This window comes from Rhea pennata, chromosome 1 (genome assembly GCF_028389875.1).
Source record: "Rhea pennata isolate bPtePen1 chromosome 1, bPtePen1.pri, whole genome shotgun sequence".
In the NCBI taxonomy this organism is placed as follows: domain Eukaryota; kingdom Metazoa; phylum Chordata; class Aves; order Rheiformes; family Rheidae; genus Rhea; species Rhea pennata.
The window spans coordinates 147,305,900-147,326,768 of NC_084663.1; the positions used below are offsets into that span (position 1 = coordinate 147,305,900).

The following is a 20,869-nucleotide window of genomic DNA, read 5'->3' on the forward strand; positions in this document are numbered from 1 at the left end:
CTGAATATAATCTTAAGGAGTCAGGATACACTTGCAATAGTGATGTAGCGACACATACAGTTGAATCTAAATGTTATTCTAGCAGCCAGCCAATTGCCAATAAGAAAAGTGGTCTATTAGAGTAAGTTCAGTTTTCAAAGTAGCAAATTTACGTATCTGTAGATGATAGGATTGTTTTCTGTTTTGGAGGATAGAATTATCTGGACAAATAAAACCTTAGGTTTATAAAAGTGTTTGAAACTGCAGAGCAAGGATCTCGCTCACCATTTGCAGGTGTTTCCTCACTCTCCCTACTGAGGCACCCCACAGTCTTCTATATCTTTCATCAACTTGGGGAAAAATATATCCTCCCCTTTAAACTGTCCACCTGAATTCATAATGCAATATCTTGCCTCTGCCATTGAGTCTGCATAGTCTCAGATTTGACACCAGCAAAATATATGAGCTACAACATTTTCATTTCTCCTTTTAACAGATTCTTTAAAATTAGTGTCTTGTTTCTCAACAAATTATCCTTAGTAATAAAGACTAAAATAAAAATGCTACAGTGAAATAGAGAATGCACTCACTGAGGTAGAAAAAAGTATGGCGTTATGTAGGTCAAAAAGCAAAGGTGAATGTTTTGCTTTTGGAGATTTTTTTTCTAATGTGTTTGCTCCAACTTGTTGAAACCAACAAGAAAGGAAAAAGTAAATGAATTGATCACTGGAAAGAAAACATTAATATCAAAACTAAGCGTCTACTGAGAATAATCACTCAATACTTCTGTGAAACGGCACTGGTTTTCCTGGAGTGGATAAATTGATTCTCAGCTAAAAAAGGATGACTGACCCCATAATATCACATAGACATAAATAGAAATCAGACACCTGATCAAACTTACAAGGCATGAAATCATGGTAAAAATGAAGAAAGAGAGCAATTCAGGCAGCAGAATTAAGAGCATCTCTTTCCCACACAAGAGTAGAGAATTAATGCCTGAACATGAAAGCTCATTCACACGAGCATCAAGTGAGCTCTTATTTACCAAATTTAATTATTCATTTAAAGTTTATTTATTAAGATGTTTGTAATAAAATTACAATCAAATAATGCCTAATCATTCGTACATAACAAAGTGTGGCATAGATAGGAGAAAGGAAAGAGCATACTGCCTGTCGCATCACACATTGATTCAATTATCCTTAAGCTTTGAAAAACAAGAAATAAAGAGACTGTCATTGCCCCTTCCTAGTAAATTCAAGAGTACAAATTAATTCCTCGGAGAAAGAGAATTCAAAGTTGAGGATGAAATGTAACTTTACATCCTCTATTACATAAAGGATAGTTCCCTAAATGCACTTTCCCAGCAGTGTTGTGCAGGAGAACCTGCTGGATACTGCCACACATTTCACTCTTGACACTGACTTTTTTCCCACTCTTGTGAATTCATGCAGATGTCCAACGTTAATGAAGATCTAATTTTATATGCATGTACAGCATATGCACATACCCCCCCGCACACACATGCAGAGAGTGTATAGTCATATAAATACACATATACACACACACATCTTCAAATATGCATGTCTATTATGTTTGTAGTATATGAAACAGTTATTTACGTTTTTCTTTGCAAGACTGATTTCAAAACCAGTCTGGCTATAGCTGCTGTGCCCTTTGCAACTTTAATAGCCTAATTAATAAATTTCAAGTTTCTAGCTGTCAAATACTAATTAGTTGAGCTGCAGGTTAAAAGTAGTTTGGTATGTGTAAGAATTAATGATGCTGATACTCTGTTTTTATAGGTAGAAAAGTGGGAATGACTTGCAACAGGCCAGCAGTCCTCCAAGCCTCTGTTTTTCTCATTCCCAAAACTGTGAATATTCCGGCAGCTGGGAGGCTCTTTTCTGCTAAAGAAGGGTTGCAGCCTGCTTGTTTCTCTGAAGTTGGCTGGAAGAGGCATTGCAAATGAACCGAACTGATCTCTTAACACTTCCACAAAGACTGAAAATGAGTTCATAGTATCATGCACTGCCTGAAACTAAGAGATGGAGCCAATGCTCTGAATTCAGCTTTTTAGCCTCTTTGCTAGCCTTACCCTCTACTTGACTGACAGATCCATTTCTGTGAATAACATGCAATCCACTACGGTTTGGTGCAGTGCACAGGTTTTAACAAGAGAAACTGGGACAGCTACATAGCTTCTCTAGGGGAAAGCTTCCTAAGAGTTATGAAGTCTTCCCGTCTGAGATCCAATAAGGGTTTTACACCACACTTTGTCAAAAGCAAATAGCTAGTTTATGAATGTTTTAGAAACATGTTTGAAAAATTAGGAAAACATCCTTTTCATTTTGGAGCCTGAAAAGCAGACGTCTTCTTGCATATGTGACTGTCTGGATTCAGAAGAGGCCACAGGAAATGCCTTTTAATTATTTTTAAATATTTTAAAATAGATAGATATTATTTCTGGAGTCTAAAATTATCCTGATTTAGGGCCAGAAATGTGTGATTTTTCCAGAATTCAAGTGAGTTTCGTTAGGTACTTCTCCTTCCCCATCTCACACGTGGCACTCTAATTTCTGATTATGCAGATCCATAACAGAATACAGTTGGGATATTGTTATATGTATAATTGCATGTATATGTGTTACTATATGAAATCTTGTCCATTTGAAGGTTAAAGAAATGGAAATTCTACTTTGGTAGGGGAAAGGGAAACTCTCTGCAAAAGGTTTGTTAAATGGCTCTGCAGTTTGATTTCCCCAAATACTTCCCAGAAAGATGGATGAACAGGTAGAGAGAAGATGAGAAAGTCAATATCAACCATTATTCATACATCTTTGGCCTGCAGGCTGTGGCTCTACTATTGCTGTATTTATCACGATGCACTTAGTTGCGAGGCAGCGCATCCATGATGGCCATACACACCTGCTGAGAGGTGCATACCTTGCCCATGAACACGCCTGTGCAGGTGCCACGTGTAACACGTCCCGTAGGGATAACTATGGCAGAAATCACAGAGCTGCAAGTGTCCCTTCACTGCTGTCAGGCACAGCTGACCACTTCACTTCCGTGCAAACTGCTGATCCGTCTCCTGCTGGACTTACTCTAACATAACACGCCTCTGGCCCGCCTCACCATCCTCAATTGTCTTCAATACACAACCAGACAGTGAGGTGTTTCCTTCTTTTTTCTGTCATAACATGATAGGGATATTTCATTTTATGCCCCCGGTGCTTCAAAACCACGACACTGTCATCCACAGATAAGCTCTTTTACCACAGGCAAACATTAAAGGTTTCTTGGCCTTGCAATTGTAATTATTCCCCATGCTAAAATCGACAGAGTGGGCTCTGTAGACTCTCTGAGAAGCAGGCGATATTGGCACACCCATGGAAAAGGTCATTGGCACTGCATCGGTTTCAGCGCAAGGCCACCACTATGCATAACTATGCATAACTATGCATGAGTTATGGCTCATGCAGGACATCCCAAGGTGGGAGAGGCATGAATCTATGTTATATTGCATGTCTTACCTTGTTTGGGAAGGGAAACTTGCTTTGCTCTACCTTGCCTGGTGTGTGAATAGCTGACAATGGCGGAGGCCAAGAATGGGTCATCTCCTGAAAAATAATATTGTACAGTAAACTGTATTTAGAAAGTCAATGGAATAGGAGACAATAATAATATATCAGTAGCATGAATGTCTGCGTAGTGAAATATTTTAGTCACTGTAGCTTCTAGGAAATGCCCAGTTTACATATAACCTAGACAATACATGAGCTACATTGATTTTTATCACAGACTCTTGAGAGCAGTTCTTAAGCACCGTTTCATTTTCCTGAATAGTTAATGCATCTTAAGTGCAAGAAGTTTGATTTTTCTGACAATCTGCAACCACATTTTAATCGCTCAGTGTATTCTTGTTGGAGAGAATAGCAGATTTTTCTTTTTTTGTAGTATGGGAATAGAAATTTCAGTTCACGACCGAGTAATGCGGTGCACACTATGGACTAATCATGAAATAGATTTCACAGACGAGGTCAGAATGATAAATGCTTAAAACTCTAAAATTATTCAGATGTTGGTTCCTGAAATAACTTTTTTTGTTGCAAAGGAGTTGTATGAGCTCCTAACTGCTACTTATTTCTGCCTTATGGGACACAGTAATAGGGCAAGCCCTAAATAAGATGTTCTGCACTCCATCTTTGTCTCTTCACTTTTTTTTTTTTAAGGACGTTTTTTATTAGTTAAGTGACTGTATACAGTTATTTTTGACACCCCTTCAGGTAGGCCACACTGTTGTTTTTCAAGCTTGAATGATCTGGTCTCCAAAGCAAGGCTGCTTTGGTGGGAGTGGAAGTGGAGGCTAACTGATATATATAAACTAAACATTTCAGATAAAAGATGGTTCGCTGAGGCACAACATTCGTATTCCTCTCTAGTGTGAGCTGTTAGTGGTTGGACATGTTTTTTTGGCACAGTCAGTACCACCAACCATAACATTTGGCACACAAGAACTTAACACAATTATTATGAGAAGTAATGAGTGTGACATAAGTGTGAACATGAGTGTGACAACCCCGAAGAGTCAGTCCATAAGTTTCAAGAACTGAAAAGCAAACAACATCCTGTCTTATTACGGGCTCACTGACACTATCGAGAGTTTGTCTGGCAGATGCTTTGCTGCTTTTTTGGTATCATTAACTGACTGTGGAATCGTTTCTCAGTAAGAGTCCATGGAGCTGTGCTGAGATCTAGTGTCAGTCCCAGAATAATGCTGGAGCTATATTTTCATGACTCATTTCTTTGTAAATAGATGAGATTTTTTTTTTATCTGAAAAAAGTGCATGCGAATCTCTTGCCCATCCTTCATTAGCCCTGATGGAAATGCTTCCTGACCCTGTGCAGACTGAGCTGGGGCATTTTTTACAGAGCCAAAAGTCTCTGGGTGTTCTGCCAATGAAAGGATCAACCCTTTCAACACAGTTTAATAGTAATAAATGTCACCTCCAAAGTGTTCTTGATAAACAGTTTATTTCCTAATAAAAACTGCATTCTTTTATTTTATTTGAGGCTAAAAAGTCACATGATTTATTGTACCTCTGTAATCTACGTGGGTGCCTCTAATCAGAGCATCATCTGGTTTGCAGTTTCAATATCAGAATTGCTTTGCTTTTCAGTTCTTTGAGGCAGATTGTTCATCTTATGACTCGCTTATCTGATAAGTGCCAACTACAGCAGTACATAGTAATCTTTAATATATAGTAAGTTCTTTAAACACAGGCAACCAAACACAGGCCATTTGACATTTGGAAGTAAGCAGTCCTGCTGCTGCCTGACACACATGCTATCATTTTCAAAAAAGATCAATGAATTACATGTGGAAGCATATGCCAATAATAAGAGTTTATGGTGGTAAATTGATGGAAAGGAGATCTGCAGTACGGACATTTAATCCTAAAGCCGTATCCAAACAAGGGTAGCTTTCTCATCTACTGCATCACTTGACCAATTTTTTACTTTCTTGACAATGGAATGTTGTACATACAGACTAAAAGTGTTTCTACCTATGCAACCCCATTCCTGAACGAACTAAGTACTTTTCTCTACAAGGTGAGGTGCTGAGCCCAAAACTATCCATAAAAAACAAACTATGTGGGCCTGTCTTTTGAAGAGTAACGCTTTATTTTAGTTCTGTCAATTGAAGGATCAGGCCAGCCAGACTGGGAGCTTCTGGTGGCTTTGACCTAAAGATATCCTATGTCTAGAATATGCTATTCAATACTTATGATTTCCATTTGCCCAAGAAGCAGTTCCTCCTGGTTATATCACCTCCACTGTCACCTTTATGGAAACATCTTCCAAGAAGCGTGCTCTATGCCATATAGAAACCAATCTGTTAAAACAGGAGAGCTCTTTCATCCTACCTGGCCTGCCCAAGTCTGACAATGATACCTTCATATGTGGGAAGGTCTACAGTGCTGATTAAAAATAAAGATGACCTTTTCTTCTGACATGCCAAAAGCTTTTCATTTCTTCTTTTCCTCAAGATTATTTCTCATCCACACTTCAATGAAAAATGGCTTTAATGGTCTTTTTTTCCAGCTAGTTTCTCTTCTCTATTTGTACTTTGAGTTGTGGCGCATAATAAAGTTCTCTACATAATTTAAATTTGATATAACCCTTTCTGACACAAAGATTTAGTAAGACCACTGGTATTTACCAGGGTTAATAATTGTCATTATCAAGAATTATCACCTCCTGAACATTAATTTACTGCAATAATATTTTGAACTGTGATCATATGGTGTATTTATCACTACCATTTAGAATTCAGACAATTTAAAAATGAACTAGAATTAGAAAACAATAAATAAAATACAAGAAAACTGTTATGAAAAATACTCCTTTCCCCAAACTGCAGCTCTTCATCACTGAGTAGTGGTAAGTTTTAAAGGCAATAAAATATTTTTCCAAAAGAGAAACATTAAACTTGTGCACAGTCTCCTTCTGGCTGCCAAGAACAGAATCTCAAAAACAGGAAGAAGGATTTAGGTGTCCAGCAAGTGTCAACACTTTGCAAGGTCAATGGCAAGCAGAAAGAAATCTAGAATATGGCTTGGTGTTGCCAGCTCTTGTGATTTTAGACTCTGTCTGAAGATATCTTATACAGATTATAAGCATTAGTGGTGACATATGATCTTTTTTTTAGTACGTAGTGTGAAAGTTGTTTGAAAATGTAAGCTTAAAGAGTACCTACGTACCTACCTAACTGACTAAGTAACCAGAAAGGACTCTATTTTTACTGTTGAAATAAAAATCTCATGCACAGCTTCTGTCTCTTGTGATCTGCTAACTTATCTATCCTTGCATTTTGTGGCTGGCAGTTTTGGCACAAAACACTCATAGGACTGAAAAGAATGTTTTGAATGCCCTGGTGAAAGCCATTAATAATTGAAATATAATTAAGGTCTCTGCACTTTGAAATCGGTGTTAGAACAATTTTATTGACAAAAAAGATTTTTGCAATCAGAGAAAAAAGCGGGGATTTTTACATCATAAATTGAATTAAAAATAATTCTGAAACATCCAGTGCCAGATAATGTACCAGTCATTACAAGATAATGGTCTAATTTTAAAGCAACACAGATTTTTCTCTCAGTTTGGTTGTTAACTTTAAAGTCCTAAAAAATGTTAATGAAATCAACCACTAAGAAACCATTTAGAGCCTAGAAGTAGGAAAATGAAAGATTTCTGGATCTGAACAAAGCCAGGATTAGGCCATTTAAAAATACATGTGCACAAGCACACGAGTGCTTAACTTCAGGACAGTTTATTTGAGCGGACAGCAAGTGTCCTCCTCCTCCTGTGGCCAAATGTCTAACTCAAATGCTGTTTAGATGGCAGGGGACGGATGTTCGGGGCCGGCATTGCTTGCGTGGAAATGAGGTGGGCAGGAAGAGAGCAGCAGAGATTTCCCCCTGGGCAAAACCCAGTCTCTCACTGGGTGAGGGACAATGATATGGGAAGCTTGGCCAGACCCATGCCAAACCCCTGCCACTGACCTTCGTGTTACAGGCAGTGAACTTGAAGGCCACCTATTCCTTCCCTTGCGGGCTACTGGCACTGGGAGAAAATACGCCTGAACTGCAGCACGCCTCCCAGATTTCAGTAGACTTGTGGTTCCTCCCCCCCCCTTTTTTTTTGACACTTGCTTCACTCTGTAAGGGTTACAGCTCTGTTGTTTCAGATTGAGGTCTTCATGGTGGTGGACGTTCTCTTCACACGCACATTGCAATCCTACAACCAAGTTTGTCTCCGCTTGTAATAAATCATTTTCCAGCAGCTATATATAAATGTCCAGTTCTCCAAGTTATAAAGGTCCAAGTCTAGTTAATCTTAGTCAACACAGAAGCTCAGCTCTTCTTACTGGAGACAAAACCTTCAGATAAAGAGATCTATAGCACTGTATATCCTTGCTCCAAACTTAGTTTCTGCAACAACAATTAAATAACAAGACATTTCTTGTGGATTAATGAGTGCTTGGCAGTGTTTTGTTTGGGGCTTTTAACCCTAGCTTGTAGGTGATTTTTCAGGAAAAGTACCATGCAGAGGAAAATAATAGTATTCACTCTAGACTCAAGGCAATGCTATTTATTTAATGCCATCAATCTTGCTCTGTGACATATGATACTTGTAATAGTTGAACCAATTCGGAAAAACGATAATTAAAAAAAACCTGGTGAATTCAGTCTCATTTAGATCTGAATTCTAGCCATGTATATTAACTTTGTTGTTCGTTTCCACAATCAAAACTTATCAGTAGGCCATTAAGAAAATTGATTGTTTAATCCTCCTCTTTGCTTTTGCTCAAGTAGCCAATTCTTGATTCATAATATTTTGTCTCTCATAGAGGATGACTTAAAAAAAAAATATGTAGTGTCTCATAAAGGACCCAGTCAAACACATTTTGAAAATCATTTTAACTTATTTACCTTCATCTACTGACATGTCCCGGGAAGCATAGGAGATTGGTGAGACAATTTTCCTTTGCCAAAACTCTGCTAGTTAGCACATAAGAAATTCTCTACAGTTACCTACCCTAAAATGCCTATTTTAGGGAAGCATTAAATATATATTCTTTGGTTGGAAACAGGGGCAGCAGAAAGTGAACAGCAAGCTTTCCAAGACCCTTTAGCAAGTGATCTCAGGATACAGCTTGAGAACCTCTAATCCACTTAGATTCCTGTCTTCATTATATATATATATATATATATATATATGTATATATATATATATATATTTTAAACACAAGAGAGTAGCTCTTTAACTACTGTCAGCTGGCAAGGATCCATTTCAATTCAGTGAAACTACACTGACACTAGCTGACAACATGGCTATGATTTTTGTGTCAAATATCCAAAGCAGAGTCTGACACTGAAACTTTTGGAAACTATGTTCAAGCTGACAGCATTTCACCATGATAAAATTTCCATCATATGAAGTGCAAATTTTCATTTTTAAAATTTGATTCCACCAGTATTTACTATTGCTGCCATATTTGTAACCCAAACCTCACATGCACACCTGTAAGACAGCTAGATAAGGCGGTTTCCTCTAGTTTCCTTAAGCTATCACTTAGCCAAACTGTATCTGCTTATCCCTTTTTCTTCTGCCTCAGAAGTCCTCTATTCTTTTTTTTTTTTTTTTTTTTTTTTTTTTTGATCTCGTGATCATTTTTTTCTTTCTATCCAAGCACCTTTTACTTTGTCATTATCCTTCCGGTAATGTGTTAAACAGAATCACTGCTACCCAGCAAAATATCTTGCCATTTTTCACCTTCTGTTGTTTTCTATTCTACTTCCTTTCCATCCACTTATCTAGGCAAGTTTTAATTTATACCTAATATTTATATCACATAGCATGTCAAGTGCTTACTAAAATTGAGATATGTGACAAATATGGTTTCATCCACCCACTAAGTGGAGGATGAAATGAAGGAACTACTAAGAGCTCACAGTCAGGGAGCAGGAAATAGCCTTACAGACAACATCTACGCTGAGCTGGGTGCCAATCCAGCATTGAACCTCAGCCCATCAGCAGGTTTTTGGCTGCCCTACTCCTGCTAGTGGTACACCACACCAAAATGATTTCTAAGAGTCATTTTTTTTTCCGCAGCAATCTGCTGTAAAACAAATTCTACCACATTTCCCCTTTGGCTCTAGTCCCAAGACCCTTCAAGTTCCCTCTTACTTTCTGTAGTGTGAATTTCTTTCAATAGGCTTCATCAGTGGAATATCCAAAGATATAAGACAATCCAGGGGAGAGTCCTTTTCAAAGATTTTTTTTTCCAAGTAAAGAAATAAAACAAAATACGTAGCTTTTGACTGTGTCATTTGTGTTGTGCTTGGTCCTTCAGACTTGCATTGATGGGCATCAGCTGAAACTGCTGGATATAAAAAGTTGTGTGTGTGTGTGTATGTATGTGTGTGTGCACAAGTGGGAGAGAAGGAAAGAAAAAGAGACAGAAATTAGTCCCTTGGAAAGGGGGAAGGTCATAGATTTTGCAGACTGCAGCACTAAAGAATGTGCTCAGCATTAAATCTCCAGATGTTTGGTATCTACAGAACTAAACCATTCCAAATCATGAACATTTGTAATGTGATCTGTGGATCAATTCACTCTATAGCAAATTGCAAATGCCAGTACACGAAGTTTCTGTTTGGAATGTGCTATCTCTGCTTTACTGAACTGTCCTGCAAATCACCTGCAACATTTAGTTAAGGTCCTACAGTCCAGGACTGACAAATGTAAAAGAATGCGACAGCTGCTTACTTACTAAGCTGATTTATTTAGGTCTTTCACTGTATGATTATAATCCTTTAACTAGGAGTCTTGCATTTTTTTTTTCATTTTGAGGGGACCAAATGAATTGACAAACCCAGAAGAAACTAGAGATGCCTAAGAGAAATGCAGTTTTATTCTAAGAGCAAGCGTTAACTACAGTAAAACCTGTGCCATGCTCTCTCATAGCAGAGTTTAAGCCAGAAATATTTCTTATCTCTAACTATCAGGAAAGAAAGGAAATGTACCATGTACAGGTAAAACATAGAACAGAATTTAGAAGGTTGCTCTTAAAAGTTTTACACGTTAATTACTGAAATGAAAAAAATGGACAAAATTGCTCCTTTGGTTCCCGTATTGAATACCCGTTCCTAGGAAGTTCTGTTTTCAGATGAATGCATTGGGCCATATGATATGACAAACTGTCTGAAAAGCAGCCTTGCCTGGGCAAGCTGAGATGATGTGGTTAATCAAGGTACAATCTTTATTAGTGCATTAACCTCCGGCACCCAAGGACTGTGCATTCTAATTCCTGAATTGCCATGCAAGACTGATGCAGCTAGTTTTCTGGTCTCAGTTGGCAGCAAGCTAACAGAAGTGGCTAATGAAGATGAATAGCTGCCTCTTGGGAGTGGGGGAGGAGAAAGAGGAAAGGAAGAGACCTAGGATACTTCAAGGTCCATGTCGCTGCATGATTTCAAATAATAATGAAAAAGTGCACATAGTCGACATTTTTAGAGATCCTAACAAGCATGCGATTTCTGCAGTTTACTAACAAAGCAGCAGAGTGGGATCGTGCCGGAAACATTTCAAGAAGTTAAAACAAAGGCAATTGAAAATAAAGAGCAAGACACTGGTTAGGGTCTTAACCTGTTTTTGACAGATGATTGTATTAGTATGGACAAAGGAGTAGAGAAAAAACATGCTCAAAGTTATGAAACAGACACATTTACTGAGAAAAAACATCTGTTGTTTGGAGAAGACAAAAATACCATTATGGCAAATATTTAGCAATGCAGAAACATCTTTTCCGCAAATGCTTGTAATGTTCTAATATAAACATTCCTTTATTCCAGACAAAAATATGCTGCTAAATGTAAGGAGGTCATCAAAGCAAAATCTGTGGGGGAAAAAAATCCAGATTTTTGAAATTAGACAAAATCTTCCTGATTTTAATTTGAAGTGAAGCTAGAAGCTTTCTGATAGGTCCATTAATGGTCCTGATTCATCTCCTAGATAGGAGGTCAAATAAAAGGTCATCTAATTTGCTCTTAGTTTCAGTTTTTCTCTCATAGCCTGAAGCCAGTTTAAGAGGACTGGTGTACCAAAAGGACTACATAGTCACTGAAACTGAGGGCCATATAAAGGCCACTTTTGTGCATCTACAGTAGAAATCCTCCAGTGGGGTACAAACTGCTGTAGCTATTGCTCATTTTCTTCAGCCACCTGATAGAACAGATCAAGCTGTACAAATTTATGGGTAGTACAGTAGTGCCTATTTGTCTGATGGTTATGTGCAGACACAATGCAAAATAAACATTTATGCTCAGGGGGAAGGTGTTAGGTGCTACCAAATCTCCTTTCAGTTAAATAACCTGCAAGGGCTGCTGGCACTACAAAAACTTTTAGTTACCTGCAAAGGCTGCTGACCATAACAAGAAGAAATAAAACTGTTTCCTGCTACTACAACAAACCTCTTGGTCAGTGTGGGCAATGTGAAAAAAAATATAGAGAAGGTAAAAAAAATACCATAGGAAAAAGTCTGAATTGAAAGTATTAGCACGTGAAGTGTTGTGAAATGTGACTTCACAAGGTTTTGTACAAGGTTATGGTTTATTAGTGACATCAGGTGAAATATGCTCAGTTTAGAAGTAAAAATCATGCCAGTCTGGGACCTCAGACTGGGAAGCTAAGCACTGAGGAAGCGCCTTTCCTTTCCACCTCCCTTGCATACCACAGAGAGGTTCTGCAAGGCAAAGCAGCCTATAAATACTTCCTGGACAACCTTGCATGGATATGGCTGGCTGCAATTAGTAAACAATTTTGTTTATGATGCACTGACAACTTGGGGAATCTGTTCATATACAAATCATTTCTTCTGAATGAGATTAAGAAATCAGTGTAGCACTGTGTGCTTCAGTATATGTGAATTCAGCCATCTGTTCTCAGGGCTGCATCATGTACCACCTAGATGTGAATCAACAGAAAGATGTTAAATCTTGATGATTCTTATTCTGGAAGGAACACAGTGGCTGAAGCCAACAAAGACTAGTTCAGCTAAGGCTATGGATGCCAAATACATTCCCATGAATGAGGAATAGCGCATATTTCTGGTAGAGTGGGAGACTGGATCCCACAAAGGCATTAGAGATCACCCATGGACAAGCAATTGAAAATTGTCTCCCAACATCTCATGCTATGGCCCAAAGAACTACTTCAACTGTATATTTAAAAAAGGGAGAAGTAAGTAGCAGAGTAGAACTATTGAGGCCAGTGCTGGCATAACCTGTTTCCTTTGTCCCCATTTTTTTCCAAAACACTGGAAATTTGAGGAAGGTGAAAAGAGGGATAAAACGATCACTAACAGATTTACGAAGATCAGCCCTGTTAGACTAAGAGGTACTAATTTTGAGTTCCTTCATGAGGAGAAAAAACCTCAAACAGGACTTTTAAAAAACGTATGTGCAGCCAACTGTCAAGGATCCCAAAGGAAAAGGGAAAAGGTCTACTAAACACATTCAATAGAGATTCACAAGGGATGACTAAAAGATCAAGGTTGTTTATAGTTAATAGCAGTCCACATATATAAAATTTCCAAATGATTCTTACTGGAAAATGTTGTATGTTCACAATAATAGAAAAAGATGAAAACCCACTAACTTCTTGTATCATAAACCAAGGGATAGGAGGAAAAAAAAGGCAACGTGAAATTAAGTGAAAAGAACAACTGTTCACTAGTAATGGTGGTTAACTGGTGGGATGCAGTGCTATGGAAATGCCTCTCTTCAGCTCTTCAAGAATTCAGATCAAAAAGGATGCTTTCCTGAAGGACATGCTGCAGCAAAATACAAGATATAGGCTCAATGTAGGAGTAAGTGGCTGCAATTATCTGGCCTGTTAATCTGGGTGATAAAATGAGATGGTCACACCAGTATCCAAAATGTACCTAAAAATGGTATTCATAGAATCATAGAATCACAGAATCAGTAAGGTTGGAAGGGACCTCTGGAGACCATCTAGTCCAACCTCCCTGCTCAGCAGGATCACCTAGAGCATGGTAGACAGGGCTGCATCCAGGCAGATCTTGAAGATCTCCAGGGAAGGAGACTCCACAACCTCTCTGGGCAACCTGTTCCAGTGCTCTGTCACTCTCACAGGGAAGAAATTCCCCCTCATGGTCAGGCGGAACTTCCTGTGCTTCAATTTCTGCCCATTGCCTCTTGTCCTGTCACATGGGACAACTGAAAAGAGTTTGTCCCTGTCCCCTTGACACCCTCCCTTCAGGTACTTCTACACATTGATAAGATCCCCCCTCAGTCTTCTCTTCCCCAGGCTAAACAGGCCCAGCTCTTGCAGCCGGTCCTCATAGGGCAGGTGCTCCAGTCCTCTGATCATCTTCATAGCCCTATGCTGGACTCTCTCCAGTAGCTCCATGTCTCTCTTGGACTGGGGAGCCCAGAACTGGACACAGGACTCGAGATGAGGCCTCACCAAGGCTGAGGAGAGGGGCAGGATCACCTCCCTCCACCTGCTGGCAACACTCTTCCTAATGCAGCCCAGGAGACCATTGGCCTTCTTGGCCACGAGGGCACATTGCTGGCTCATGGTCAACTTGTCATCTACCAGCACTCCCAGGTCCTTCTCTGTGGAGCTGCTCTCTAGAAGGTCAACCCCCAGAAGTATTCATCTTCTTTATTTTGGAGCTTCTTTTTCATCCATCAAAATCTTTAACATTTATGACTCTCCATATAGGTTGTACAAATCAAGAGAACATGAACCATTGGCATTCACATGTGCCTGCTAGGTGCTGACTATGAAAGCAATGATTAAGAGAAAGAGATGTTCCATTTTGTTCTAAAAAAGGTAGAAGCCAAACTGTGCTCTTTCCTTGTGTACCAGTAATCTATCAGTCTGTAGTGGTCCCCTACTGCGTTTGATCGTATAAGGCCCAGATGCCTCACAATCAACCTTGTGAATTTAACTGAGGGACCAACATGAGGAGCACAGCTGCCTGACGCTCTCACTGCAGTCAGCAGGAAGACACCAGCACAGGCCGCATCAGTGGACGTAAAGTCTGGAGCATCCTCTGGAAGTGACCATTTCTACACCATCTAGATGGAACACAAGGCAGCTGCACTAAGCCTGGAAGTGCCTCAGATTGTGAGGGTTGAATCCTGGCTTGTGCCCCTTCATTTAAAAAATAAAGCTTTATACGTTAAGTATCTTTATAGCATGCAGCACAAGGATTTTGATCAGTGCTGGACCTCTCTAATGGCTACAATAACATATATATGTTGAGGGCAAATTCAGAGGTGGCAGTACTATTATTTCAGCTAGAATGCCCTGCCACTTTCTTAGACCACCTCTTAGGTTAGATCTCTATCCCCACACACGAAAGTGCTCCTGCATTTCTGTCATCATAGCAGGGTGAGAGTTAAGGCTTTATACTGCCCCTCTTCCCTGCCCTCCCTACGTTCCTTGGAAATATATATACTCCACATGCTCTTTTAATACTTTTACTTTAAAAAGACACTGCTGTTCAAGAAAGGTCATCTGTGTTCATCTAAATGTTTGCATTAAATATATAAAAGATGGTCTAATGTTAGGTTTTCCATTTTTAATGTTTTGGGTAATAAGTAGGTTTTCTGGCTGGTTATATTTACACGGTGCCGTTTCCTTCCTAAAAAGTCATGTGGCTTCTCTTTCAGCCTGGCAAAGACACCCAAAAGCAGACGACAGAGGAGAGCTGCCGTGCTCCCTGAAGGGTGCCCAGGCTCGATATCTGGAGATGAGACCTAGGCGTGCAGCACCACCGTCCAGCAGGTTTGTGCAGGCACAGCCGCTACCCGAGGGCAGCCCTGGCTGGCTCTGTGCCTGTGGTCATCTTCAGTAACGTGCATGTCCTCCCTTCCCCCTGAAGCCACAGAGGAAAGCAAGGTGCTGTGCTACCAACCTCACCTGGAGAGGAAGAAATGTCACCCTGGGGAAAAAGTCCTAGCTGAAAGTTGAAGCCAGGAAAAAACATCCTCCTCCTCCCTCCCGTGCTCCCCAGGCAAACAGCTCAGAGACCTGGCCACTCACGCAGGGAAAAAAATCCAGGCAAGGTGGCAGAACGGGGCTTGACACTGGAACCAGAGGTTGGCAGGCCTGCTCCACGGCTCTTGGCATCGTGAAGGGCTGGTGGGATCATGTCGCACTTGGGGAAGTGACCTAACAGCACTTTGTTTCCCCCATCTGTAGTCTGATTCATACACACAGGTCGCAGTCTCTCTGGGATGGGCACTGTCTTGTAGCACACTCACAGCACGATTCACACTTTGGCATCTTGTTCACAAGTTACCAGTGGGTCTAAGGCAGCAGGTTTCATTGACTTTATAGTGATAAAAATGCCAACACAAAGGGGCAGAGATTTGGAGAACCAGGACCATTTTCTTGGATAGATTACTTGATAACTTTGGGAATTAAACTGCAGTAAAAAACTTGAGTTCACTAGCACTGGTACAATAGCACTGGTACAATACCAAGATAAAGGTTCTCTTTGAAAAGATAAAATGCACAGCTGAACCTCCCCAAAACTGCTACAGCACTGCACAGTCTTCATAAATTTAGTGATCTGTGAATTGACAGAAACTTTTGTGAACAAGATCATCTGACTATTACAGATGAACAAAGTGATTTCCTTTTGTTTTTGACATCTTATAGTGTAGATATTTGAATGATTTTATCCAAAAACAATGTATAAAAAGCAATGTGAGACAGGGGAAAGAGGCAAAAGAAGTGAAGAATTTAGCACAGAAGTCGCACTGATGGAGAATTTATATTCATACATCCACGGAGCACTGCTGAGGCCCTATCCGTGCACACCACGAACACTGGCCAGTACAAACTGGATGCAACAAGGTGGGAGGCTTCACTGTTCAGAGTGGAGGTAAAATTAAAACCTGGAAAGCAGTAAGACCCGAGTCCTGCTGATATGTTTGGGTCTTTGCTCGGCTCACAGAAGCAAGCGTTTGATAACCTAGGCCTTTTGCATCACAGCAAAGGGCTCGGTAAGCACAGTTCTTACTTTTACCTGTTTCTCAGGGTCACAGAAATTAATAGATAAAAGTAAAGTATTTTAAAAACTAATCTGAGGGTGGCTTTGTGTTTGTAAGAGAGAAGTCCTGTGAAGGGGCCAGGGGACGGGTGCAAGGGGCACTTCACCCGCTCGCAGAGCTGGCACAAGTGTCCTCACCTTTAAGAAGCTGCAGACTAGTGCAGACTGCAACTCGGACAAGAGACCCAGACCTGCACCCCGAGGAACACACCTGTAGCCCACGCTGTCTGCTACTTCCCACTAACGTGTTCTCTGTTGCCGGAGCCAGTAGCGAGAAACAGCACTTGTCAGAAATGCTGGCAGCGCAAGGTGGCCCCGGGAAGCTGTCGTGGGCAAGCAGTGCCCCTTACTTGCTCCCATTTTCCCTGCACAATCTGGCACATCTCGTTTAAACTGTGCTTCTCTCTGGCTGCAAATACGCCCACAGAGCAGTGAAGGAGACCTTTCTTCAACTGTGCAATTCGCTCTTATCTAGTGTTTATATTAAGTGGTTTCTTCAAAGCTGTCGTTGTCCCAAGCTCTGTCTGCTTTAAGCTCTGAAACAATAACATTTAGCGCTTGTTGTACACACTGCCTTTCATTTGCAAGGGATTCTCTCAGCTTTAACTAAACATCCCAGCACCCTTGTAATCTCTCTAAGTGCCATATTAACTGTTATTACGAGGCAAAACACATAAACCTGTTATTAAGGTTGAAAGAATCTGCAATGGGAAATGAGGATCTGCAGTCCCTTGCAAGAAGTCCCCCTCTCATTTCCCCATTCAGGCACAAATATCACAGAGGGCCGCAACAGCCTTTTACATTTCCACGTGGAAAAATTAATCAAAAGGCATGAAAATACACACCAAAGCCTTAATTCTGTTCCTAAAGCACAAGCTATGCGTCCATCTGTTGCACACTTTATTTCATTACGCACCACAGTTACACTGGGATCTCATTCATTATTGCAGGCATTCTTGGTATGAGAAATCTGCATCTGCTTTAACAAAGCAGCAGTTTTTAGCCACTTCAGTATAACGCGTGTTTCAGGTGGTATGAATGCTTTCGTTTTAACGAAAATCAAATACACTTAGGTTTATCTAAATGGATTAAAACCAGATGAAATGAACTATTTTGAACAGAAAGAATAATAAATAGCTCTCTGAAACAGTTCATAAGGAGATGAGTTAAAACCAGTTTAACTTAAATTGATGAAATGCTTGTATGCAAAAAAGCTTTCATGAACTAGTATTTCATACTGTCTCATCAATTCTAATTATTCTCAGATAATTTTCTAAGAGATTCTCAGTACAAAAAGCCCATGGTTTTAGAGCTAGAGTGTTATGAAAAACAATGCTAACATAAGTTTTTACAACTCTCTAAAACATTCCTAAACACGTTTGCCAGCAAACAGTAGGTGATTATGAAATTATAGGCTGCATCATGACAGAAGCACACAAGGAAGTAAGACTTATGCTTACACATGCTTGTTTATTTTTGAGCTCTTAATGGCACACTATTTACTTTTCTACTTTATAGCAAAATTAACATTCTCTTACTGTCATTTTAAAAATGAGAATGTATTTTCTTTTCATACCTCAAAGAAATCATGTTTTCTGAAAAAATTAAAGTAATACATAAAGAAAAAGGAGACAGGACACAATGTTATCACTTCTTAACTATGCTACCCATTTTTTTTGAGAGAGCAGAGAATCAGGCAGAGCAGCCTTAGCACTGGAAATTTAAATTATTAAAAATATTAAAATATTAAAGGTTGTTTTGTGGCAGCACACACTAATTTCTTCTGATTTCTCTTCAGGAGAACTATCAAATTGCAATTCACTGCACTAAGAAGGTCCACATAATTTCTAGGTATCAATTAATTTCCACTTAAGCCCCCTAGTCAGGGAAGGATTTCACCTCTGTTGATTAAAGGTAGTTCTTTAGGTCACTTCTTTTTACTTCAAAAGTTTCTTATGAAAACAAAGCCCTGAATATATCTTTCAAAGTTTTAATATATGCAGAATTCCCTCAGAAGAAAGATCATAGGGCTTTAACCTATGAGCAATGAAAGTGTAAAAAACATCAACATCAAATGGAGACATTTGGACATTACCTCAGTGGTAAAAGAGTACTGCAATCATGAACATTTTATGCTTTTTGAGTGAGAAAAATGGGATCCTGGAATTATGCCAGGAGGCTTGAAATAATCTGTGTGGGTAACACAATTGCTTCCAACCTGTGTATGTTGAGAAGAGAAACAACAACTATCTAGGGGTGACTCAACCCGTGAAATACTGTGTTCAGAGTGCTATACATAAAAATACAGTGGTACAAATTCAGTCCATCTCCAGTGCTGAATTATATCACCTAAAGGGAACTGTGGTTAAGGTGAGGTAAAGCAGTATGGTCTGCTAGTGATTTTGCAAAGATTATTCGGCAAATGGAAACATTCATAATACCCACGTACTAGAAAGTCTGAAGTTTTAAGCCACAACATCTTATAAAGTGAGATGAGAAAAGATAAAAACTGTACTTTCAAATTAATCTTTTAATGTCAACTAGCAGTAAAGCTTTTAGTAGAGTCTGTTTGGTTTTATTGATAGGTTCAATGTGTTGAATCCTTATCCATATTTTAGCTCCAGTGCCTATGTTCGCATTGCCATTGGTTTCTGATGCTTAATCTCATTAGTACAGCTATTTGTATTGATATACCCAATAAGGCTGCTAATACCATCTTAGCTAAGTGTTATTTATTGTATCTGTATATACAACAATATTAACACAGTCAAGCATCAGCATCAGCACTTGAGGGCACCATTAAATTCATCCAGTGTTCAGTGAGAGATTTAATGATGGATTTAATGGTATTAAATGGGAAAAAATGCCCTTGGCCTTTACATTCTCATTTAAAAACATATAAAAGAGTAGTAATTCAGGCAGTTATACTTCTTTCAAAGATTTCCCTTTAAATCACACTCAGCAATAAGAGATCAGTTGTACGTTGACTGCTTTTGTATCTTGACCAAAGCCAGCAGCCCCTGGCATATCAGAATTAGCAAAGTGGTGGTAAATTCAGTCCAAGTTCCTACATCAGATATGGGTGATATTTGCTGCTAAAACAATGAGGACAAAGACTGGTAAAAAATCAGCAGCAAGGTGTTGCCTGTGAACTATGTCACAGAGATTTTTGTTAGCATTAAAGACCTGTGAAATAACTGGATGTTAGATCTTTAGGATGAATTATTTCACAAAATGTAATTTGTTTGTGAAGTGGTGTATTTGATAAATTTGCCCAAAACTTCTAGCTTCATCTACCTTGCTTCCTTTCAGTCTCCCCATGTGTGTTATTAAGTGGGCCTATCGATGTTCTTTAATCATCAGCCGAAGAATTTCACCGAAGAATAGTATGCAAATGGCCTTTTACGCATCTCTGATGAACTTGGGCTCAATGTGAAACCTTAGCCTATCTTCATGTATTGCCCATCCTCACCCATCCCCTTAAATTCAGTTTCATATCACTAAAGAGATGGAAGAAAAATGGTGGAAGATAAAGACACTCTCCATGTGATCTTTACCAGTGATTAGAAGACCACCTAAGAGTAACTCACCTTTCAATTCTTCCTAAGCTCCAAAACTAAGTGAGATGTATTGTTCTCAATGACTTCTACCCAAAGAACTGAATTTCTACCACTATGAAAAACAACTGTTCAGTCTTAGGCCTTTTTTACATATTGTCAGTCTATCATGAAAAAGATTATGGCTAGTAATGCAAACACTTATACTCGCAGTGTGAATATTGACAATTAAAAGATAACTGTAAAACCATCATATTTGAATTTCAAACCAAATTAAAAAAAGTTTTTCCAGCAATTTTAGCATTGAAGAGAATATGGAGCAAATCAAAATTATACTTCCGCACACATGGGTAATAACACTTAAAACTAGATTCTTAGTAGCAAATCATGCAAAAGAAACAACAACAACAAAACCCCAAGTGACTGCTTATCAGAAAACACTCACATTTTCCTCTGAAATTTCCCTGCTTGTGAGTACTTCTACCAGCTACTCAGACATTTAGAGCAAACTCGCAATATAATGTCTAGCAAGATAATGTACCTAGTTTAAACATAAGTTATGCAACAGAGACAAAGAAAGGGACAGGGCAGTCTCATTTCATCACACAGCCAGACACTCTGGATTAATTATAGAGCATTATATAAACATGTATGCGTTGACTCCACA

The 20,869-nt window shown here is 39.3% G+C and overlaps 1 protein-coding gene across 1 annotated transcript in view; it reads right to left on the minus strand.

Annotated features, from left to right (window-relative positions):
• Positions 1-20,869, minus strand: part of AFF3 (ALF transcription elongation factor 3) — a 274,813-nt gene that overhangs the window by 125,386 nt on the left and 128,558 nt on the right. The window contains exon 5 of the mRNA XM_062578442.1: positions 3,519-3,605. Coding sequence (XP_062434426.1) covers positions 3,519-3,605 — 87 coding nt within the window. The remainder of the gene's footprint in view (positions 1-3,518; positions 3,606-20,869) is intronic.